This window comes from Peromyscus californicus, unplaced genomic scaffold, assembly GCF_007827085.1.
Source record: "Peromyscus californicus insignis strain IS unplaced genomic scaffold, ASM782708v3 Scaffold_8__1_contigs__length_139910024, whole genome shotgun sequence".
NCBI lineage: Eukaryota > Metazoa > Chordata > Mammalia > Rodentia > Cricetidae > Peromyscus > Peromyscus californicus.
In genome coordinates this window covers 4,575,635-4,602,028 of record NW_026294606.1, presented here as the reverse complement: position 1 = coordinate 4,602,028, position 26,394 = coordinate 4,575,635, and the positions used below count along the sequence as shown (strand labels likewise).

The window sequence follows — 26,394 nt, the reverse complement described above, 5'->3', positions numbered from 1 at the left end:
GGCTTTCCTACAGCCCAGTCTTGTGGAGGCATTTTTTCAACTGAGGCTCCCTCTTTTCCAATGACTCTAGCTTGTATCTAGTTGATATAAAACTAGCCACCACACATACTAAGTCTGTTTTCATTGCTACACTGAAACAGAATGGAATATGCCCTTTTATGAACTTCTGTAAGAATACTTACTTGTAGTAACAAATGTCAGTACCCATACGAATCCACCATGGTCTGGCATTTAGAGCTTCCTGAACTGAATACATAAGTGGCTGCATACCTTTGAAAGAAAAGGAAAGAAAATACTATTTTAAGAATTGTTGATATAAAAATGAATCTTGCATTTCTAAAAAGCACCAAAAATTTAGGAAAGCTGAGATATAGTGCATTTAATTATTTTAGGATGTATTAAAGAAATCTGAGAGATTTCTTAAATTATACTTTAAGCAATAATAACCTCCTTTTAAATTTTAAATAAAATGGAATAACTTTAGAGTGAATGGCTACCAATTATTCTGTTAAATTGTATGTATTCAAGCTGGGTGGTGGTGGTGCATGCCTTTAATCCCAGCACTCGGGAGGCAGAGGCAGGCAGATCTCTGTGAGTTCGAGGCCAGCCTGGTCTACAGCTTGAATTCCAGGACAGCCAGGGCTGTTACACAGAGAAACCCTGTCTCGAAAAACCAAAAAAGTAACATAGTCATACATATATAAAGACATTTTAAGAATCTAGGGAGATGGCTCTAAAGGTAAAACTTGTCACCCAAATATGAGGATCTGTGTCCCAGTCCCCAGAACCCATTTAGAAGCTGGATGCAGTAGCACATGTCTGTGATCCAATGCTCTTAGATGATGAGAGGAAGTTCATCCAGCTAGCCTGGCTGAGGCAGCAACCCATAACAAAGAAAAGACCCTGCCTTAAACAAAGGTAAAGACTAGAACCTGAGACCATCCTGACCCCAACACAGGCACCACAGTGTACATGCACATGCACACACACATAGGCATACACAAACACACACACAATGAGCAATCCCTCCTCTAATTCTCCAGAGTCTCATCTGCAGTGAGAAAGGCCAAAAAAAGTTCATGTTTGTTTTCATTCCTTCTCCACATAAGTGTTAACATAGGGTGGTGTCCTGGCTAGTTTGATGTCAATTTGAGACAAGCTAGAGTCATCTGAGAGAAGGGAGCCTGGCACCTAACATCTACAGGAACCTCAACTGACAAAATTCCTACATAAGATCTTAAATAGTGATTGATGAGGTATGGCCCAGCCCACTGTGGGTGGTACCATCCCTGAGCTGGTGGTCCTGGGTTCTATAAGAAAGCAGGTTGAGCAAGCTATGGGGAGCAAGCCAGTAAGCAGCACTCCTCCACAGCCTCTGTATCAGCTCCTGCTTCCAGGACCCTGCCCTATTTGAGTTCCTATCCTGACTTCCTTCAGCAATAAACTGTGATGTGGAAGTGTGAGCTGAATAAACCCTTTCCTCCCCAAGTTGTTTTTTTTGGTCATGGTGTTTCATCACAGCAACAGAAACTCTAACTAAAACAGGTAGGAACTGATAATGAAAATAGAGTTAAATATACAATGTACTTTCCTAGATATTCTGAGAAATTTGCTTTTCACATGAGCTTTAAAGTTGCATTACTTGGCCAGGCATAGTGGTGCACTCCTTTAATTCCAGCGCTGGAGAGACAGAGACATGTGGATATCTGCATTCCAGGCTAGCATAGCCAACACAGTGAGACCTTGCCTCCCCCTTCCCTCCAAATAAAAACCATAAAATCATCTTATTTCATTCCCTAACCTGACACAGTAGACTTTTTAACTGGAATTGAATTAAATTCATGTGTTAATTTTAGAAATACTGACAGCTTTTACTGAGATCTAGTTTGACTTTAAATTCTACTTTCAGTACGTAATGATTTTCCTGGTGTAGGAATATTTCATTAAATATATTTGCATTTTATAAAGTTTTTTTCTTTCCCTTTCTAACTGGCTCTTTCAAAGCTGTTTGTTGCCTAACACACACACCACCCCACAGCTGCTATGCTGCCTCCTGGATCTCCGAGGTGAGTAACCCTATTGTGTGTTCCTTATCCACCTAGCTCCTCATATGGAAGTTACTGTTAATTTCTATTTTCGTTGCCTTTCAGGAAATCAGAACTTCAAACATTGACGGTGAATATACTGCTAAGAATAAACAACTGTTTTCTCATAATTTTAATCAAAATGTTATATACTGATCAGTCCAATATTGGCGAAATTTCTCAAATCAATTCTATCATGCATAATACAAGAGATAGTGAATAATCTCTATGTGCCAGACACTGCTGATTTTAGATATATAAAAACAGTCAGTATTCCCTCCCAGCCACCCGCCCTAGATGGTAAGCACTATTAACTCTGTAACTTGAATAATTTCACAAGGACTATGACTGCACTTAAAATTCAGAATCATTTTACTTAGGGTCTTTCAGTACCCATCGACAGCATGATGAGGCTCCCTCTCACACCACTGATAGGCACACTGTATGCTGGAGACTTCTCACTGTAAACTATCTTAGTTCTGAGAAACTGTTCTTTTAGCATTAACTTGTTAAATTGGCTATTATTTAGAATCCTGCACCTAATTCTTAAGTTTCTTCTTTTCTTAGGTTTATTGTTTTTTAAAATTATGTTTATGTGCATTTGAGTGCAGGTAAGCGTCAGAGGCAGAGGTGTAGGGTTCCCTGGAGCTGAAGTCACAGTCAGTTGTAAGCCACTAGGCACAGATGGTGATGATCCAACTGCAGTCTTCTGCAGTATGCACTCTTAACCACAGGGCCACCTCTCCAGTCTCCGCAGTTGGCTCTTTCAAAAGTAAGTACAGAGATCACACGAGGTTCAGAAGAGTAAGTTTGAACCCATTTGGTTATTTCCATCATTTGCTAAAATAAACAAAAGTATGATTTATTTTACAGGGTTAAAAACCTAATGTGAGCCGGGCGGTGGTGGCGCACGCCTTTAATCCTAGCACTCGGGAGGCAGAGCCAGGCGGATCTCTGTGAGTTCGAGGCCAGCCTGGTCTCCAAAGCGAGTTCCAGGAAAGGCGCAAAGCTACACAGAGAAACCCTGTCTCGAAAAACCAAAAAAAAAAAAAAAAAAACCTAATGTGTTCTTTTCTCTCTTGTTTGTTTGGTTTGGTTTCCTAAAGCTGGTTTAAATTCACTATATAGCTGAAGCTGGCCTTGAACTCCTGATTCTTCTACTTTCCACTTCCCAGGAGCTGAGATGTAGAAATGCACCACTATGCTTAGCTTTCAACTTCTCAGTAGTTTACAGCCTGTTTAAATTTCTACTTTGGGACGCTGGAGAGATGGCTCAGCAGCTGAGAGAACTGACTGCTCTTCTCGAGGACCCGGGTTTGATTCCCAGCACCCACATGGCAGCTCACAACTGTCTGTAACTCCAGTTCCAAGAGATCCAGCACCTTCTTCCAACCAGCAGTACCTGACATGCATGTTGTGCACATACATACATGTAGGCAAGACACCCAAATACATACAATTAAAAACTTTTAAATCTACTTTGGGGGACTGGTTAGATGGCTCAGTGGGAAGGAGAAATTTTACACAAGAAATCAACAAGGAAATGACTAAGGTAAAAAAAAATATCAGCTTTTGGAAATCATGTAACAGTCTTAAATATCTTTTTAAAAAAGAAAAAATTTGAAACTGATGTTAGAAATTATTTAGAACAATCTGTCAAGCATGATAGCTACCAGCCATATGAGGCTATTAGAATTAAATATTTAAAAGTTTGAGTTCTTCTGCAGAACTATAGTCATTGCTAATGCTTAATAAAAGCCCCTTATATAATACACTTCATTTTAGCAATGGACTAGCTGACCCAGACTTGGGGAGAATAACTAGACCAGTATTAACTTGTAAACTGAAGTATTCTTTGAAATAAGAAATCACTGAAAGTAAGTATCCAATGTAAGAAACTGGAGAAGGAAGTAAATCAAAGGGAAGGAAGAGAGTTAATGAAAACAAATTTTGAAATATTTAGATCAAACTAAAGCAAAACATAGAAGTACAATGTTTAGAAAAAAGTAGACCTGTATGTGTGCGTGGTGTGTGTGTGGTATGTGGGTGTGTGTGTGTGTGGTGTGTGGTGTGTGGGTGTGTGTGTGTGTGGTGTGTGGTGTGTGTGTGGTGTGTATGTGTGGTGTGTGTGTGGTGTGTGGGTGTGTGTGTGTGTGTGCGTGGTGTGTGTGTGGTGTGTATGTGTGGTGTGTGTGATGGCTCAGTGGGAAGGAGAACCTTTACACAAGTACGAGAACCTGAGTTCAAATCCCCAGAACACATGTAAAAAGTTGGGTCTGGCTATCTATATGTGTGCCTGTGACTCCAGCACTGAATGGACACAGAGGGCATCCCTGGGACTTACTGTTGGCTAGCCCAGCTCCAGGTTCAGTGAGAATCCTGTCTCAAGGGAAGAAAGCAGAGAATAATAGGGCAGGGTAACCTCTGCACCCACCCACACCACACACACACCCACCACCACCACCACCACCACCACCACCACACACACCCACACACCACACACACACCACACACACACCCCACCACCACCACCACCACCACCACACACACACACACACACACACACACACACCACACACACACCCACACACACACACACACACACACACACACACACACACACCACACACACACCCACCACCACCACCACCACCACCACCACCACCACACACACCCACACACCACACACACCCACACACCCACACACACCCACACACCACACACACACACCCCACCACCACCACCACCACCACCCCCACACACACCCACACACCACACACACACCCCACCACCACCACCACCACCACCACCACACACACCCACACACCACACACACACATACACACCCACCCACTCGTGCACACGTGTGCACACACACTACACACACACACACACACACACACACACACACACCCCACATACAGGTAGCAATGACTATAGTTCTGCAGAAGAACTCAAACTTTTAAATATTTAGTTCTAATAGCCTCATATGGCTGGTAGCTATCATGCTTGACAGATTGTTCTAAATAATTTCTAACATCAGTTTCAAATTTTTTCTTTTTTAAAAAAGATATTTAAGACTGTTACATGATTTCCAAAAGCTGGATATACTTTTTTTACCTTAATCATTTCCTCGTTGATTTCTAACAATAGTTTAAATCACAATAAAATCTGCAGATACCTTCTTATATCAGTAAGTTTTCCAGTGATCGAATGCAAGTTTCTTTACTGTTTCATGAACACCAAGGGAACCTCCTGTGCCTCTTCAAGCAGACAGTAGGGACTGAAAAGCAGCTGCACTTCCTAGCTAAGATTCTGTCAGTGCAGCTCACTGGAAAACCAAGGTAAGTGCCCCCAAGATGCTTCCAGGGTCCAGTTCAAAGGTTTCCTTTACATCTTTGCCAAAAAGTACAACCTATATGAAACATGTTTGTCTCACATTTGCAGCCCAACATTTTTAGTTTACCATTTTTGTCTTTATTTCATCTTTTTTATGGAAGAACACAGGCTTTTTTTCCTCTCAAGCCCCTAACAATCTCTTACATGTCTAAGATGCTGCTCCACTTTATTCTGAGCCTTATCCTGCTCTTTAACTTCAGGTTTTGGTAGGGATGGCCTACTTTCTAGAGTACTTCATCAGCTATCTTCTTATTTTTGCTGGATCCTGCAGGAGCTCCATCATTTCTCACATCCAATGTCTTTCTCTTTCTTAAACTTCACTCTCAAACTGCTGGAGTACATCCTAAATACTCCTCAACGCGGGACCCCCAAAAATCCAAAGCCAAGTTTGGCTACACTGTTCATAATCTTTACATTCTTGCTTGCTGGAACTTCTTGCTGTGTCAGATTCTATTTCAATAATAGCTGTTGTTTCTGTAGGTCTCCATGACAACTTCACTGAATAAAGGTTGTGGCATCTCAGGGACTACAGCTTGTAAACTGCACCTGTCTCTCAGCTATTCTGTTATTTTTTTTTAACCATTAAATTTCTCTGACATTAATGTTACCACTTCTGCTTTATTTTGTTTGCATTTACCTTGTTTATCTTAATGAAATCATTCCGTCCCAAGTGTTCTGTCACTGGAGGAACACATAGCACTAAGCTGTGACTGATTTCTGAGAGTACCCACCTCAGCCCCTTCAACCCACTTCCTTTCTACTATTTATCAAATACTTGTTTCCACTTTAACTTCTTATTTTTCCTGGTTCGGATGATTTCTTCTTAATCTGGCATTCCTCATCCTTTTATGGTCTAGATTAGCTGTTATTTTTCCAAGGTTCTATCAAAGTAACAATTAAGTCATTAGACCAAGACCAGTTTCACATCTCCCATATCCTCTCCTTTAAAAGAATGCTACTGGACATCTTGTGTCCATTCTTAGTTCTGTATCTTGACATCTCCTCAAAGAGAGCTTAGGGAGCATATTTCCTGAACTCTTACGCAGACCGTATTGTGTGCTGGCAGTAACAAATGACAGAGTCTACAGAAGACATCTGGCTGCCTCCAGGCTTCTAGGGTTACAAATGACAAGTCCAGTATTAGGCCGATCTTCTATAGCTGAACAACACAGTAGTTACAAGTACACAACCTGCTACCAGGGCTTCAATTCCAGCTCTGCCACACAACAGATGCACGCCTTTTGAGAGACTGCTAAGCACTGTCTGCTCCACTACCTCTTAGTAAGTAGCCTGTGTTGAAATATACCAAGACCCGCACAAGGTGAGTACTCTGTGACTGTTACCTGCCCACAGTGCTGACATTTCCTTTTAAGGGAAATGTACTGAGGCTCTTGATATGTGAAAACTCAGCAGTGTCACTGACAGACATAAGTCATGTCTAATTTCCTGACCCTCACTGAGCCACTGCATCTCAGTGAGCCATTTAAATCTCAAGTTTCACCCTCCCTCAGACACATTAAACTCATCACAACAGCTAACTACAGGAAGTAGAAAAAGGTTCAGGTTGAGGTTAAGGGGAACTTTAGACATATCTAAAATGCTCTAATGTCTTTTTTAAAGAATGTATTCTGATATTACTTTTTAAAATATACTATTCATTCTGATAAAAAAAGAAAGCAATATTTAGAAGTTCTGACTGAATATATTTGGAAAGAAAAATAGGCTGTAACACCAAGAATCAATCTAATGAGGTAACTTGGATTCTATCAGCTATAATCTACTCAACATACTACAGAAAGGTTGTATTTCTAGTAACTTATTTATTCATTAGTCAAAAGGATAAACCTTTTTATTTGCATGAAAAAATATTAACAAACTGTCCATTTTGTCATCAGAATATAAGACGGCAAAATATTAAGTTGCCATGGTAACATCCCATGGCACTGGCCTTTAATAAAAACCAATAAAGGCCAGAGTCAGTAAAAACTACAAGCATGAAGGGAGGTGAGGTGTTTCTGGCTCCAACAATCACATGCCCTCACTCACAGGCATAAAGGTGACACTAACGGATGAAGGCAAAGCAGTTTAAAGTAGAGAAGGGATAACCCTGAGGCATCTCACGGGGACTGACAGCTGGTGCCACATCAGGTATTACACTAAAGACTTGAGGAAGCCACTGGAATCAATCTTTCCATATTCTCTCACCAACAGAGGAATAAATTCAACAAATAATACCGAGCTAGATACTACCCAGACTCTTAGCACAAGCAATCTGTTACCTGTAAGTCCAGAAACAGGAGCCAAAAGGAGACAACAATGTAGATCAAAGTAGTTATCAAGGCCAAAACATACTAAACGAGACAAAGAAGTGTTTAAAAGAAAACTCTGTCTGTCTGTCTGTCTGTGTGTGTGTGTGTGTGTGTGTGTATGTGTGTGTGTGTGTGAGAGAGAGAGAGAGAGAGAGAGAGACAGACAGACAGACAGACAGAGAGGCATGTGTGTATATGAGTACCAGCAGGCCACGGTGTGCATGTGGAAGTCTGAAGGCAACTGTCAGGAGTTGGTTCTCATGGGATAGACCGCAGGTCAGGCTTGCTCAGCAAGCATCTCCACTCACTGAGCCATCTCTTTTCTGTAAGAGTCACACTTCACAGTGAAAGTCCAGCAATGTTTATTATTTATGCACAGAGCAATAAAGAATAGACTACAGGAAACAAGGAGAATAAACACGCTATTGGTGGCAGACTTCAATACAGATCACTTGAGTGTATGAAAGAATTGAAAGACTGAAAATGTGGCTGTGAGCTAAACCTTTTTATTGATTTAAAAAAAAAGTCTGAATTAAATGGGGAACCGAGGACTAGAAGGTATTTCATGTGTTAATGACAATTTCATGATCCTAACAGTAATGCTACAGTGACACATAAAAAGTCATGATCTGTAGAAAACAGATACAAAGTAATCCAATCATGATGGAGCACCACTTCAGAGGGTCAGCATCTTGACCAACTGTGCAACTCTCCTTACACTTGAAGTTATTTCAAAATAAAACTTTTAGAAAGAGTTGGCAGCCATGGAGATGGCTTGGTGGATAAAGTGCTTGCCTTACAAGCCTGAGGCCCTGAGCTTGGACCCACAGAACCCTCACAAAAGCCAGATGCAGAAGCCTAACATTTTTAATCCCAGCACATCCCTACCAGGAGATGGGAAGAAGAAGAAAAGAGGAGGGTTTCTGGAAGCTCTTGGGCTAGGTGGTCCACTGTACACAGCTATAAACAAGAGAGATCCTGACTCAAACAAAATGGAAGACAAAGATGGACACCTAAAGTTGTCCTCTGACCTCAACATTCAAGTCATAGCATGCATGCACCTGCACTCATACACATACACACAGACACACACATCATATATACATACAGCACACACATTATATACACAAATATACTCACACAACACACCCACACCATACACACATATACATACATAACACAAACACATATACTCACATAACATACACGAAAAGTCAAGGATCTTAAACTACACTAGGGTTTTTGATAAGTACCTTGTGCATGCTCATTCTAGGCTACCAGCATGATCATCACAGTCCTCACATTCTCTGCACCAATTAACAAACACTTACTTAACATCTAATATGAGCCATGGTGTTAATGTACAGAACAGTCCTCTGTTCCTATCTCAAAGAATCCACATACACGTTGAGACAGCAGGGAAAGTATTAGTAACACAACTATAAACAACATGCAGCCTAAATAGCAGCAGAAGGGAAGGTCACAGGGACACTGTCTGAACCACTTGTTAGTAGATAACCCCCGGCCAAACTCCAGGGCATGGGGAGTAGATCCCCAGCTGTGTAGTGGTGCCTGTTCCCAAGCAGGTTTGATTTTCACAAGAAGGTAGTTAGAACCCTCTTGAACTTGAGAGTTTGATGCAGGGAGAGAGTCAAACAGAAGCTTGAAACTAAAGCTGGCATAATAAATGTAAAACTGCCACCTAGTGGCAAGTTAAGAAAATCTTTTCAAGTAACAGATAAGCAGGGTGTGGAGATAGTGACACCAATTCTCAAATTTAGCAACACAAAGTACTCTCAGAAATATATTGTAAAACTGCTTTAGGATCATTTGTGAGAAAACGACTTAATAGAAATGAAAGCAATGACCAGACTCCCCACCTGGGGAGCCCTGCTAAAGAACACCTCTACCTACTGAGTCCACTTCCAAGTGCCCATCTCTCAGCATCCTCTAGACCAAATGCCCAAGCTTCCCCACAAAGAGGGGAAAGCGCACACCTTCAACCCCAGCGCTCAGGAGGCAAAGGCAGGAGGATCTCTGTGAGTGTGAGCCAGTCTCGTCTACACAGCGAGTTCCAGGACAGCCATGGCTACACAGAGAAACTCTGTTTTGAAAATACAAACAAAACAAAACAAACAAAAAATAGAAAACAAAAACAAACAAAAAAGACAAATATTAAAGTCAGGGAAGGATTCAAAATTAAGTTGTAATAAAGAGGAAATTTAAAATGTTCTGATCGTCTACAAAAACAAATTAAGGAAGTAAGAAAAGTACTAATTTACAGGGAGGTAAAGGTCAAAATTAAGGAAAACTTCTAAAGGAAATGAATAAGCCAGCAGCTGTGTATTTTATATAAAAATAAAATATTTTAAATACATAAAAAGAACAGCCCAAGCACAAAAACGTGTATACACTGCAGTTTCTGTTCACAACTCTGCACTACCAATGGCAATCTAAATGTCACGAACACAGGAAAATGTTACATATCAACACTGTACAAAACTGAACAGCCACTCAGAGGCAGAGCAGCAACCACTAGGAACTTCTTACCTCTCCGAATCCTCAGACTGAATGGAGATCCTGTCTCCACCCACCTTATATTCCTGTCTACACCTCCCAAGTGCTGGGATCAAAGGCATGCACCACCATCGCCAGCTGTTTCTCTTTTAGACTGGTTTAATCTCATGTAGCCCAGGGTGGACTTGAACTCCTGATCTTCCTGCTTCCTCCTCCCAAGTGCAGGGATTAAAGGTGTGTACCACCACTGCTTGTCCTCTATGGTTAACTAGTGGCTAGCTCCACCCTCTGATCTCCAGGCAAGCTTTATTTGTCAGAACACAAGCAAAATATCATACAACAAGGTCACATTCTGGTGATGGGCATACCATCATGACCCCATCCAGTCCCATCTGATCTCAGAGGCTAACCGATTTCTCTAGTACTTGGATAGATACAAAAGTCACATTCAGTGATTGTGTGATTTTAGTGTATAACACTAAAGATGTAGTATCCTAGAATACATCAGGAATATTCCTATCACCAGCCATGCAAACCAATGTAACTATTGATCTTTTAGTCAAAACATACCCATTTACTTTTACAAGACTATCTGAAAATTAGATAAGACTTCACATCTTTAAAAAGTATTTATAACCATGTCAGATATTACACTATTAATCATCCTATTATTTCATTAGAAAAATGACAAAGCTTTTATCTCATACAAGTGAGTAATTCTGGAGTATACCATTTCCTACTTCCACATAAAGGACAACTGGCAATAACCACTTCTGCTCTCAAAAGCTTTCATTTCCAGAACTGTCTCTTTTAAGAGCATCATCTCCAGATGCTCTAACAATTAAGGGAAGTGACTGGAGGCACGGAATGCAGTGTCTCTCATGCCTCTTGTTGAAAGTTTTCTGATCTCCCTAACTAATGATTGAGACCACTATCATTTTGTAACATATTTCTCCTCAATCTGTTATAAAGGGATGTTTTGTATGTTAGAGAGAGAGAGAGAGAGAGAGAGAGAGAGAGAGAGAGAGAGACAGAGAGAGACAGAGAGAGACAGAGACAGAGAGACAGAGACAGAGAGAGAGACAGAGAGAGACAGAGAGAGAGTGTGTGTGTGTGTGTACATATTATATAAAAAAACTTGCTATTTTTAGATTTGAAACATGAAGTTTTGACTTTTACATGCAAATATTAAGTTTATGTGATTATCCTTAGATTTCACTGAACACAGCAGCCTTAAGTGACACTCTACCCTTCAGATTTCTCCTTCCAAACACTAGAGATCTATTTTAAAAAGAAAAGAAAATTATTCAGAGAGCAGCAGCAAGGAAGGCAATAAACAAAATACTCTTCCTCAACACTGTCAATAAACTGTGCAGTAAGAATTCATTCTGTGATGGACAGAAACTGATCAAGAACAGAAACATGTCCAGTAGCAGGTATTCAGTGGATACAAGGTAAGCAAAATGTGAGTTCTGTGTGGGTAGCTAAGCAAGATCTCGACAAAGAAGGGCCAAGACACAGCTACCATTACAGAAAATGAAACGGAGGTTATCAGCACAGACCTTGCAAACAGAGAAACAGCGACACACAGGAACAGTGAGCCACTGTCATCTGGGAAGAAATGGACCCACTAGGAAAAGCAGAGGCTTCTGCAGCTCAGGCTCCATGTAGCAGAGCACCAACAGTCCTCAACTGCTAAGGAAATGATTCCAGTTTACAAGACAACCAACAAAAGAAAATTCTAAAGCTCAGATGGTTTCACTAGAAAATTCCATCATGCCTTGCAGAATTAACACCAGTTCTACACAAGGACTTTCAGAAAATGGAAGGAAGACGTGCCATGTTGTACCAAGTCAGTATTATCCTGATACCAAAAGTGGATACGGTGAGGGGAGCTGGGGAGAGGGAAGTACAGCTTCCTATGCACAAATGTAAAAATATTTTTTCTTTGTTTTTTCTCTTCTGGAGCTGAGGACAGAATCCAGAACTTTGTGGACTGAGCCATCACTGAATTGCAGCCCTAGCCTAAAATGTAAATGCCCCTCACCCATCCTGTCCCACATTTTCTTTCTTAGGTAGGACTGGGCTTACAGGCAATGACAGACATGCAGCACTGGGCTCAGCTTAAAATGCAAAAATTTTTAACAAAACATTAGCAATTCTATGATTCATTCTATAAATGAAAAAAGGCGGGTTTAATATCCTAAAATCAAACCTATGCAGCATATTAACAGGCTAAGTAAAGAAGAAACCCCTGACGGTATCTGTAATTGTGTTCCATTTGGATGAGATCAACAACAGCTACCACAGCTTAAAGGGATGTCTACATGAGGGTAGCTCTTTTGACCAGCCAACCAGAGTTTAAGCTATTTCAAACCGTGCATGGTAAATGGCTGAGGTTTGGAAACCAGAGACACTGAGTATATCTAAGGTGGTGCCTCCATGCTGATTTCTGGTCCTACAGGTAACTGCCTGCATGTCCCTCACAGGAGAGAGCAAGAGCCTCACCATAATTAAACTGGCTGTTGGACTTCTCACAGTTGATGATGTTGAACCTGTACGCAACACCGGGCCGCATCCCACTGACTTCGAAGTAGAACCACTGGTGATAATGGTTACTGTTTATGTCCGAGTTCAGAATGAGGTCATACTCGCTTCTACAACACAAGACAAAGACAACTGATGGCAAGTCGGGAGTGTCTGTGTGCACACAAAATGAGGATATTTAAATGGCTTACTTTCTAATTTGAATTACTTTGCGCAGATTCCCAGATTCAAATTTTGAGTTAAACTTCAAAATATCTCCTTCTTCTGGAGTGGCATAGCTAAATAAATATTTTAAAATAAATATATTAAAATATATCACACTTAAACAGATAAGCAAAGACTAAAACTAGAGGACAGATCAAAAATACACACTGCTTCCCTCCTTCCTTTTAAAGCAAAGAATATAGCAAATACAACAAAGAAAAAATGTGACTTCCATTTATACTCAAATTATAATTACAAGAGACTTGTTCCTACATTTGTACCCATAATAAGGACTTTGCCTTGCTGAATAAATGTCATTTCTAAAATACTGATTATTACATAGGGAAAAAGATTTATTTTTAAAACTGCCTGATAAGTAGCCATAATTCTAACAAACTATGCAGTTTTTGCTTTTAGCTAACATGGACAGATAGGGGCTTTACCTATCATATGGTTGAGCACCCACACACCAGGCACTTTCGTTGTCTGCCTGACTCTGCTCCTCTGAAGAGTCTCATCTAAAACAAGGACTAGGAAACTCCTAGAAGCTCAGCATTTCTGTCCATAGTCACATCTGTTAGGAACAAGCTGGACATGCCCATACTCGGGGTTCCACATCTAACATGGAAGCATGAACAATGAAATAACTACATGCTTAATAAGGTATGTTATTCTTTCCTTGTGGAAGAAGATTTGAAAGTCAGGAATGGTGACACATGCCTCCTGAACCAGAAGTATTTTAAGTTGGAGGTCAGCCTGGGCTACACAGTGAGTTCCATGTCAGCCTAAGCTACTGTGGAAGACTCTGCCATAAACAACAACAAAGAATATTCCAGATTCAGTCCCACCTTTGATAGAGCTTTTACTCATATCTACCAATAATCATTAAAAGTTTGTCTCCTCCAATCATGATAGGGAAAATGTCAAATTTCCTCAAAGTAGTTAATACAGTAAGGAGAGGAGAGACTCAAAGAGAGCTGACTGAATTTCTTATTTGAGTAGTTACAATTTTTATTTATTTACTACAGTTAAATCCTGACACACACTATCAGTGATAATTCAAAGGTAGCAAATGGCTGGCTTGCCAAGCCACAAGGCCAGGGTGGGAACTCCAGTGACTGGTCCAGTGCTACAGTAGTAAAGGACAGCATTTCTTGTGAAAATAAGTAGAGGTACTTTCATTTTTCCAAAACCACGGTATTAGCTTATATCCTTTAAATTTCACCTAAAAACAAAGGCTTATGCTTGCTATCTTTCAACTTAAAAAATGAACAAGATTTATCATGATCATCATATACCTACCTGTTAAAGGATGAAAACAGCAACAATAAAATATGGGGGAGATATGATAAAAAGATAATTATTTTATTTTTTTAAAATAATACTAATATTTTATTATAAAAACTAAAACTTAATAAAAGGTTTTAGAGATCAGACTCACTTAGGGTTGTCTAAGTCATACACCACCCGGTCTATGATATCATTCTGGTGAATCAACCTCTCAATATCTTGGGCAATTTTTGTCCTGAAATCATAAAAGACAAACGACAAAAATTCAAAGTAAGTTTGGAGTGAAAGGGTATAAAATAATAATTGTGTAAAATAAAAATAATCATTCCTTTACTTGTATACAAAAAATTAACACACAAAAAAAATAAAAGTCAGTATATATCAAAGCTTGAGCTTTAAAAACTAACCACATAAAAGACAGCCATGGTAAAACCTTGTAAAGGCAGAGGGTGGGAGGGAAGCTAGCCTAGAATATCTATTAGGCCTCTCCGTACAGAAAGCCTATGGACTAACCATTAGACAAGTAATTCTGTGTGCATATTTGGAGATAGGACAGAACCAAAGAGTTAAGACACCCTGCAAGGTTTTAAAACTCATCTAGCTAGGAATTTAGCCCAAGAATCCAACTAGCAGTTATGTTATGGAATATTAGTTGAAGATATGTTACATTCATTTATGCTGTGGAATATTTATTTAATGATGTAAAAATGTGCTGCATTCTTTTATGTGGCATTTGTTTAACTCTGTGAAGCTGTGTTACTCTGCCTGCCTAAAACACCTGATTGGTCTAATAAAGAGCTGCGCAGCCAATAGGGAGGCGGGGCTGGCAGGCAGAGAGAGTAAATAGGAGGAGAAATCTAGGGAAGAGAGTGAGGAACAAGAAAAGGAGGCGAGGAGGACGCCAGGGGCCAGCCACCCAGCCACCCAGCCACCCAGCCACCCAGTCAGAATCCCCTTCCTGTGTGGGGAGAAGAAAACTGGGAAGGAGGGAAGCACCAGGAGGAACCAAGGCACAGCTGGGACAGGAATTCAGACCTCAGGGCAGATGCTGACTCCAGGCTAACTGGCCACCACGGACTGATGGCATTAATGCAAAGTCATCTCTCAAATCCATTTTAAGATTTATTTTTATTTTTAAATTGTGTGTGTGTATGAACCAAATGTGTCAAATCCCCCTGGAGCTAGAGGTACTAGTATCTGTAAACCACCGTTGGTGCTGGGAACTGAAATTGGGCCTTTGCAAGAGTAGCATGTGTTCTAACCACTGACCCATCTTTCCAGTCCCTATGATGAGTGTTTAAGGAAGAAGTCCACTATGTGGATTTATTTAACTTCTAACTTTGTTCACGTCAGCAAAGACAAACAATAGAAATTAAAACTGTGGTTATAGATCTATGAAAAGCAGTGTGAGAAAGTTTGTCAAAATGGTTCCAATAAAATGTCAAGAATACACTGAACCCAAACTGAAGACTCTTTAACCTAGAAAATTTGAAACTACCCCTACATAAAGATGCTTTTCCGTACTTAAAGAAAGTTAACAACACCATTAGTCCTGAAGTGCCTCCCAAAGACCGTAGTTAAAGGCTGGTCACCAACTGGGCTGCCGTTCAGAGGCTGGAGAACCGCTGGGGGGAGGGCCTTGTGGAAGGAAGTCAGGTCACTGGGGGAAACACCTGAAGAGGATACCAAGAACCCCACCCATTCCTCTCTACCCCTTCCAGCTCTCCTTTCCTGCTACCATGAGGTGAATGGTATGTTTTATCTGCACTCCCTGCCACTTTGTTCTGCCTTTTCATAGGCCCCACAGCACAGTCAACCAACCGCACTCAGACCTCTGACCACATGCCAGAACACGCCTTTTCTCTGTATTGGTGGTTGATCACGGACAACTGCCACAGTGATGGAAAGCTTATACAATATAACCTTAAGCTCTAAATATGCATAAAACTCATCCTAAATGAAGACCCAGGCATTATGAAGAAAATATAAAAAGGTGTGACACTTGAACATAAAAAGAAACTAAAACATGAAAAAAGTATAAGGTAAAAATTTCTTTATCTACTCAACAGTTAAACAAAACACAATTTACTTTTCAATTTATTCTATAGAAAAATAACTCAATGCATACAAAATAGTCTATAAGGAAAAGGAGCAGTCTGTTAGTTACTCTTCCTGTTGCTGGAATAAGGCAGTTTGAGGAGGGAAGGGCTTATCGTGGTTTACAGTTCAGGGGTTACTGTCCATCAGGACAGAAAAAGCAGAGCCGCAGGAAGTGAGGCCAGGCCGCCACCCTGCACCTGCAGTCAGGAAGCGGGTGAAAGCTGCTGCTCAGCCTCTCCATTCAGCCCCAGGTCTTGGAAGGGCGAGTCTTCTCACCGCAGTGACCTAATCTCTCACAGATATGCCCAGAGGCTGACTTAATGTGAACATGTCTCACAGGCAAACCCAAAAGCTAACCAAACTGAGAGACTCCCTCCAGAGTAGGCTATCTCCTCAGTGGTTTTTTATATTTTATTTTTTGGAGGTGGGGGATGTGGCTGGAGGGTGAATGCACACTTGTGTTTCTATACATGGACGCACCCATATATGCAAATGCCCATGCACATGCATCTGGGTATATGAAGAGTCTCAGGGCTAACACTGGGAATCTTCCTTGATGTTCTCCCCACCTTATTCAATGAGAGCTTACCAATACAGCTAGTCTAGCTAGCCCAGCTTGCTCTAGGGATCTCCTGTCTCCTCCTTCTGAGTACTGGAATTACGAGCAGGCCACCACACCACTCAGCAGTTATGTGGGTACTAGAGATCTCAACTCCAGTTCTTGAATTTCCATGGCAAGTACTTTAACCACTGAACCATTTCCTCAGCCTCTCCTCAGAGATTCTAGACCCTATCAGGTTGACAATATTTGCCATCACACTTAGTTTCAAAGATGAAGTTATAGTTTTGTTTTGTGACCCAGTTAGTTTAACCAAGACCATCTATATAACTATTGGATTGAAGTGTCCACTGGAGCCTGCTGGGTCAGTAGTGGGTACACGACTGAAGGTGATGTTGTCCACTCTCTAAATCTATCAGGAGCAAATAGCTGAGCTGTGTCTTGCCCAGATGACATCTGGAAGTCCTGCTTCCTACCCACTGTCTGCCTCCTTTTCCACAATGTCCCCTGAGCCTGAGGAGGAGACCGGGAGGAACAGCGGGAGAGGACACGGGAGAGGACAGTAAGGCCTCACAGGAAGAAGGAAGCAGACTGCCTGAGGACTCATAGCTGTTGCATTGTCTGATAAAATGAAATGATAAATAGACCATTTGTGATTGTACTGTTACTTTATCATCTACATTGAGCAGATATCCATATGAATCTTAGACTTTTTCTTTTGCAATTGGGTCAGAGACTTTTCAACAGAATTTATTTATTCTATACTGAATTTTATTTTTAAAAAAATTAGAATCAGTAATTACACACTACAAAGGCTGTAACAATACAAGAGAACTCCAAATAACACTAAAGCATTCCACAGGATAATTTTTTAAGTATGGGTTTCACTATGCTGCCACAGCTAGCCTGGCTCAGCCTCCCAAGTGGCTGGGACCACACAGGCATGTGTCATCATGCCTAACTTACTAAGTAATTTTAAAGGAATGGGTTGCTTTTTTTTTTCTGAAAGTGACAAAGCATTAATTAATTTGATACCTTTCCTTTGTAATGTTACTAGATTCCGACAGGGAACGACATTGGCAAACGACCCACAGAACATCTATCACTTGCTCTAAACAGGTTGACAGAGAGGAGGCAGCTGACATGAGCACACTGAAGCCAACATCTTCAGTGCACTTCAGGAAGCGAGCATTTCTGGGAGCTTTATAAACAGCTGGTAGATAACCACATCTGACTTTTCTGACATGAATGTAAAACTTTCAAGCCTTAAGACTACCTAGCTATAGGGTCAGCAAATATTTCCTATAAAGGAAAGGACAGTGCATATTTTAGGCTTTGAAAGCCACAGGATTTCTGTCACAATCACTCAATTCTGTCACTAGAGGAGGAAAATCACTCAGTTGTCAAGTGAAGCATTAAGTGGTACTAGATGCTACAGGTAAAATGCACAGCTGTGGCTAAAGACACTTGTACTCTAGGATGCTCAGAGGCAGACAGCAAGGCCTCCTTTTCAGTGTATGTCATACTTGCAATAAGAGTGTATCAAAAACTGATGAGACATCATTTTTTAAAAGTCACCCAAAACAGTTCAGACACACTAAACAGATTTTACACAGGTTTTTTTTTTTTTTAATGTGCTGAGTATACACTGGCTGGTGCTACCAACAATTTCTATGGTTTTTTTTTTTTGGCACACTAAAACTCACTTCACTTGGTGCCTTTATGAATACCAAATTCTCACACTCTTTATTTCCATCTACATTTTCAAACAAAATAATGCATCCTTATTGCTTCATCTATAGCCTATTTTAAAATCATGTCTAAACCAAGTATGAATAAAAAATTACTAAATACTGCTAAGATAGTATTTATTCAAACATCATTAAATAATCTTTCAAATTCTTAGGTGCAATCTAAACCAAATTTCTACATTGTATCAGGTTCCTATTATTCTTTCATTTAAATAAGTAATACGCTTACAAAATAAACTAAGCCTATATTATGTGCTCTTTGCACTTGTTGAGAACTGACAAGAGAAAGAAGGTAAGTAGGCCCCTTGTCTCAGGCTCAAGCATGTTTAGCTCAAGTTTCCTCAGAGATGCCCTGTCCTGGAGCAGGCTGATACCCTGGCCCTGTGACAAGAAGAAAGGAAACTAGCAAACAGCTCAAGCGTAGTAAAAACTGCACACTTGAGAACAGCGGTAGGGGGAATATTTCCAACAGGCCTCTACTCTTTACCCCAGACTATAAAAGGCCTGCAGTCACCAGAAGGAGGACACTACCTGGGACTCTAAACTGGTCCTACAGCTCACTGTTTCAACAGGGCTTCTCTGGCCATTTCTGTTGGATTTCTAAATGCCTGATTTGATGTTCTATTATCTTTCTGCTACTTGCTATGTGTTTGTCCTTGCTATACACCTAATGAACTTACTTACTCAAAATCCAAAGTATAGCAATCATAGATCATTCTCCAGACACAACTATCAACAGGGACAATTTCAAAGCAACCAAAGCATCCTATCAGTGTACCTTTAATTCACAGTAACATTTTCCTAGAGACCCCAAATAGAATTTTTAAGTATGCCTTACATTTTGACAATGGTCTTACTTAGGAGGAGGAAGAAGTCTGCAACTCACCTCTGTACACCATAAGGCCTTTCTAAAATAGGCTCTTTGAATGGAGGTGGAATGTGACCAAAATAATCAGGATAAGCCACCTCTGAATATTCTGGAACAGACTTGGTATTTTTCACAATCTCAATGTAGAGGTCTGAGTCGTGGAGTGTTGGTCCATCGGAGATATCAACAGAGGCGGGCTGTTCTACTGATGAGTTGGACTCACTGTCGTCATCATCCTCAGTTTCAACTCCAGTACAACACAGTTTCCCAAGCTGTACTGTCCGCCCTTCAAAGAGAGTACTTCCACACGTTGCCACATGTGGACATGCTTTCGTGCATGAGAGGACAGTGAGAGGGAGACCACAGTCCTTCCTTATTCCTGCAGTCAAGCCTTGGGCTACTTGTGAAGGAATATTCTGCAATGTGATTCGGTCTAAAGCCTTCACAATGTCACTGCTGAATGTGTGAACTGAAGAAGCAGTTCTGTTCTGACCACCCAGCTGCTGTGGCAGTGTCCTGTCACTGCCTTTGACTTCGTCCTTGGCTTCTTCTCCCTTAGGAGACACTTTCTCCTTCATTACAGCTCCTTTCTTTACACTACCTGAATTCCCAGATGCTTCCTCTCCAGCTGTAGGAACAACAATAGGGCCTCGAACTTTCCCCTCAAACACAAAAGGTTTGGGTTCTTTAGAGATTAATTCATAGTCCTGTTTAAGAAAAAATAAGTTTAATCTGTTATCTGTCAGTATTAAAATATGCTAATCAAAGTAAGATCATATTTGTTTCACATGCTCCTTCAGAAACCTAACATCTTTTTCTGATCTCCATGGGCTCCAGACATGCATACGGTGCACGTAACAAACAAGCAGGCAAAACACTCATACACGTTAAATAAACAAACAAACAAAGGCTAGGAGACAGCGCAACAACAAAATGCCTGTTTAGCGGGCAAGAGAACCAGAGTTCAATCCTCTTCTGCCCTGCCTACAAATGACATTCATTTCACTTCCACCCAGCAACTGAATAAGCAAGGTTTACACATCTGGGAACAAAGCGGATATTGGTCAGGATGCAGACACATCTAACTGTCATAGACTTCAATGGTTAATACTGAAAGCAACTAATTTCACATATTCTTAATGTCATATGATATGCCAGGAATTGATTCAATGATGGTTGAATAAGATTCTTTCAAACACTATTAAGAGAATCAATAAACTTTTATAATCCTCAATAATATATCATTAAATATTTCTTCTTACTATTCAGGCATATATTTCAAACTCTGAAACTTAAAATGAGAAAGACAATCAAGTACAAGAACAACTCTTGGCAATAAATCCAGTTATGTAAATAAAAACAAAGTGCTATTTCCCTAACATATAGGACTAAAATAATTAACAACCTATAACTTAATGGCAAAATATACAACATACTAATAAGTACATATTACCTTACTTACCTGAAGTAGCATAGTTCAGGAGCTCTGACTCTCAGATAGATATGTCTTTACTTGCTACATTTAACTCAGACTCAAATTAGAACCAAACATGCTCAAGAAATAACCAAGAACAAGCTGGCCACCCGTTTACATTGTTACATCATAGGAGGCTATACAGGAGCCCATCAAGCCTAGCTAGGTGGTAAACTAAGATTAGGACATAGGAATCTAAATACAGATGTTTATCACAATTTGGAAAGGAGAAGTGGCTTGGAAAATCTAAATCAGTGGTTCTCAACCTTCCTAATGCTGTGACCCTTTAATACAGTTGCTCATGTTGTGGTGACCCCAACCATAATATTATTTCCTTGCTACTTCCTAACTGAAATTTTCTACTGTTAGGAACTGTAATGTAAATACCTGATATGCAGGATATCTGATATGCAACCCCTGTGAAAGGGTCGTTTGACCCCCGAAGAAGTTGCAACCCACAGGATGAGACCCCCTGATCTAAATCCTAACCTGACACCCATTATAAAAATTATAAAATTACTCTACTGTACTCCCACACCAAAGCTATACTTGTATAGCATTATATATCCCTATATGCATATAACTATAGGAAAATAGGTTAAGTCATTATATGCTAATCAATTCCTACCCAAAACCACTATAATATTACTTGACTGCTTTGATTTAGAAAGTATTCATCTTCAAATGGTTCAAGTGAAACCAAATACATTAAAAAAGAGTAACGCAACAGCTGTTCTAGGTTAAATGGAAGAAAAACTTACCCACTCTATATTCTTCCCCAAATGCTCTTCCTAGCTCCCTCTCCTTCCCTCACTGCTTCCCAGTTGACCTCCCCTGCTCACCCCAACTCCTTTCTCCCTGACTCCTGACCTCCTTCTACTCTCAGTTTCAAAGTTCCAATGAGCTTCAAACCTACAAGAAGGACAAGGAATGAGGAGACATTCTTATATGAGGTTATCTGTGGTGGTATTTTACTTGTACTGAAATGTGATTTTAATTGTATGTTAATAAATAAAGTTGTCTGGGGGTCAGAGCTATTAGAGCCATAGCAAGTGCGTGGCGGCGGTGGCGCACGCCTTTAAGGACCTGGAGGGCGGTACATTCAGGCAGTGACGAGGCAGTCACATGTTTGGGTTTACAACCAATGAGAAGGCAGAACAGGAAGACTTTAAAGACATACACACAGGAAGTAGGTCTTTTTCGGAGAGCTCTCTTGGCTGGAGAGGATCTCTGAATCAGGAAGGGTGAGGCTCTTAGCTCTGACCTCTTGGCTTTCTTCTCTGAATTGGCTCTGTGTTTCTTATTTTATAAGACTGTTGGTTACATCTACAGTTATCTTTCACTGTACTCCAAGGCTCCTAAGTTTACTCCCAAAGACAAAAGAAAAACTGGCAAATATTTCTCATTTATGTCTCATATATAAACTCACTGTAATCTGTCTTTAATCAACTGTAATTAAGAATATGGGATTTGGAGAGCAACAACATTTATAGCAAAAGCTACTCGTCTTAGAGGTTAGCTAGCCCAAACACATACTTTCTGGCCTTGAGTTCACTGTGTAAACCAAGCTGGCCTCTGAACTCACTGAGATCTACTTGGCTCTGTTTTCCTGGTGCTGAGATTAAAGGTGCATGCCACCATGCCCAGCCAAACTTAGACACTTTAAAATCAGACTTAAGAACCCAGCACAGTCAAAACAGAGAGAACAAAAAACTACATCTACTAACTGCCAACAATTCAGTCAACATGGTGTGTTGTATAACCCCAGCTGAATTACTCTGTCACAGTAAATGAGAATAAGAAATGCTAATAATAACAAACTGCACTGTCGGGGTGGCAGGCTGCCCGCTCTGTCCTGACTGCTGCTGTGTTATACAGGAACTACCAAGGGAAGGGTAGAGCTGCACAACTCCTCAGCACTACTAACACAAGGAAGACTACGGTGTGCTTTTATAATGCCATTTTCAGAATATAAGACAAAATTTTAAAAAGCAAGTCAAAGTGATGAACCGAAGTGATTATAAAATGTAAAAACTAGCCCAATGCTCTCTCTTCTTACAGGTCATCAACTCAGCTCAAAATGTCAATATAACGGTCCCATATCATCCAGTAAAGCAGGACGGATGCCATTTTTTTCAGAAATGAAAAATGGCAATTACGTCCATAAAGGAGAAAAAATGAACTTTTTATTTATACCTGAAAATCATCAACAAGCTCAGGAAAGAGGTGTTCATACATTTTCAGTTCTTCTATTGTTCGTCCTGGCACTTGCTGTGGTTTTAATTTGTTAATATCTGTTTCAATATCATCATTCTGAAATAATAAAACATGTCATTAGTATAAAAACACAAAAACGTTAGAGAATATACTTTATATGAAATGTTCCAAAATATTATTACTTACGATTAGTAAATAATTACTAATAAAGTTCATATTCAATTTAATTGTAAATCAGTTCTTTTAATTAGTTGGAGATTATCATTGGTGCTGATTTTGTTGTTTGGTCATGGTTAATTTTAATGTAACAGAGTTTTCAGACTCGTCAAGACGAAAAAAATAAAAATAAAAATAGAAAAAATAAAGATCACATATGCTCTCTTCAGTGTCCCTATCACTCTGCTGTAAAGTAAAACTCAAGAAAATTAAATTGAAAACATTTATACAGAACAAAAATGGTAACAAAGTAGCTAACATTCGCTGGCATGCACTAACTCTCTTATCTAAGTCATTCTATACAACACTATAAAGTAGAGATGCTTATTTTATCTCCACCATCTGACTGAGGATGGGGAGTGATGTGCACCAAATGTTAAGGAGCTTACAATTAGACAACCTGGAATATAAAACTAGTTAGAGAGGTTCCAAAGCATACATTATAGCCAGTGTGATGTTTACCACCTGCACTCATACTCCATGATAAAAACCTTTACACACTTTTTCTTTTCTTTTTCTTTTTTTTTTTTCAGGGCCAGGAGAAGAATAAGAAGTGGTAAAAGTGCCCAAAATGTGCCTTTAAGGAAAAAGAAAGGCGGGGGAGGGTAAATCCCAACTATGTCCTCAGACAAAAAAGACATGTCATCAATTTTGTCCCTAAATTCTTTATCTTGTATTTTTGAGTCTCACTATGTAACCCTGGCTGTCCTCTTTAAGCTCTTTAAAGAGCTGATGTGCCTCATGACAGGAGGGCAAGTGTTAGTTCACCTGGGACCCACAGTACCCTCTAAGATCCTTAACAGCTTACCTCTCACAAACTCATAACTTTCACAGATGGGTAAGAAGGCATAGAAAGACCAGTTACTAATTTTCAAGTGGGCCTCATTTTTAATTTCCTATTTATCATATTGTCGTCATAAACTACTTCACTTCAACCCTAAAGCAAATTTATTTTATTATGCTTAAATCCTTCATATATAGTACCTAACTATATATAAACTAGTAATCTTAAGGAAAAAATATATGATATTTCTCAACATTTTGTATTTGGGAATTCGCTTTTATTTATATAATCAATAAATAAAATTTTGTAATTCCTATTAATAAGACATTTGTTTTATTTGCATATTATCACTAACATGTAATTATTACTCTGTGAGTATATAATTTCATTTAAGTTTTTATCTATGAACAAATAATGTATTAATTTTCTTGATGAACATGTAATCATCTGAAGGAAAAAATACAAAGTTTTTTTTTCTTGCAGGGCACACGCCTTTAATCCTAGCACTTGGGTGGCAGAGGCAGGTGGATCTCTGAGTTCCAGGACAGCCAGGACTGCACAGAGGCATATGGCTCATTGTTAGGAACAACCACTCTAGCATTAGAAAGGGAAAGTGTGTGTTGACCTTTATGGCAACTTGCAGGTGAGTTGTTTAGAACCTAAAGAATCTGGACTAAAATCTCTGCAGAAAAAAAAAAAAAAAAAAAAAAAGGACTCATGCTGGTGAGGAAAGGCGGTCTGGAAGCCAACCACCAACCACAACAGAGCAGTCCCAGGTTTCCCACTGCAGCACAGCCATTCTCTAAGACCCTGTGGATCCTCCCTAGAGGCGAGCAAAGCTGAGACTGCCCAAAGGTAATAGCCAACTTAAGTCAGAGGCAGAGGCTCATGCAGCTGCAGCTCGAAGTCTTGGCCAATGCATCATGCACTTGAAGAGGACATTTCAGTAAAACACAGAGCAGTGGTGAGGAGGTGGATCCTCCACCACACTGCCTGGCCCCTTGCATACATAGCCTTCTGTGCCTTGTCTACACTGCTGTGAGGATTTGATGGTTTTAGTGCATGAAGAGCTTGGATTGGCACACAGTTAAGTGTTCAATAAATACTATTTTTTCATTCATAATCATAAATGTTTTGTTAAGGTGAAGTAGACAATATGTGAGCAATCACTGTCCCTGTTAACTCAGTGGAAAATAGACACCAACAATTGTTTTTCAAAGACACCCATGTCAAGTACAAAGAAATTTATGGAAATGTTTCAGATGAATAGACCAAGTGAGAGACAAGGAAACGAAGTATATGAGGCTAGATCCTGCAGCGGAGAGGGTAAAAATCCTCATAAAGGACATTACAAGAGCAAATGATAAACTGGACACAGATAGCAAGTTGGTAGAACATCAATAGCTGTCCTGCAGTTATGGTGTATGTTCATGGGTGAAGGTCCAAAGGAGCTGACATATCTAACCCACTCTCAAATACCTGTTTTTGAGCATGTGCATACATGCACACAGTTTTCTAGCAGCCAAATCAGTCACTGTACCAATTCTCCTAACTCCCTAATCTTTATACTCTTGACCATCACAGGTATTTTTCATTAGAACTATGAGAAGTAAAGAATTAACTATACCAAATATGCTGCAATGTTTATTACTAAAATCTTGATAGAAATTCATATGCTAATCTCATGAATTTCACTACCCCAAAGTACCCTGCAAAAACTCCCAAATGAATTTCAACACCCCTCCTCTTCCCTGAGAATGTAACTCACATCTGGGAACCTACCAATTCCATTGCTTATGTTAGGTCCAAACACCCAGTTACCCAAGAATTATCTTAACATCAATGACTACCTCAATGCCTGCCCTATTTTTCTTTGTGATCACATTGGTGGTAATGAAATTAGTCCTGTATTATTATTAAGATACATCTCCCAGTATTCTAGACTTTGGAAAGTCAAATACATAGTGTGCCCCAATTTTAAGGTAGTATTCCAAGATTTTTTTAAGTATTATTTATTTTTAATTCATGTACATGAATGTTTTGTCTGCCTGCATATATGTGCTCTGCACGTGTGT

General features: G+C 39.9%; 1 protein-coding gene across 21 annotated transcripts in view; it reads right to left on the bottom strand.

Annotated features, from left to right (window-relative positions):
* The window catches only part of Agtpbp1 (ATP/GTP binding carboxypeptidase 1), a 268,316-nt gene that overhangs the window by 172,748 nt on the left and 69,174 nt on the right, over positions 1-26,394 (bottom strand). For all 21 annotated transcript variants that reach the window (XR_008215687.1, XR_008215685.1, XR_008215686.1 and 18 more), the window contains 6 exons: positions 23,299-23,415; positions 19,647-20,335; positions 14,502-14,585; positions 13,048-13,134; positions 12,818-12,966; positions 183-270 (listed from right to left, as the gene is read on the bottom strand). Coding sequence is in view for 18 of the 21 variants with exons in the window: in XM_052727755.1 (XP_052583715.1) it covers positions 183-270; positions 12,818-12,966; positions 13,048-13,134; positions 14,502-14,585; positions 19,647-20,335; positions 23,299-23,415 (1,214 nt within the window). In the remaining 3 variants the exon portion in view is untranslated. The remainder of the gene's footprint in view (positions 1-182; positions 271-12,817; positions 12,967-13,047; positions 13,135-14,501; positions 14,586-19,646; positions 20,336-23,298; positions 23,416-26,394) is intronic.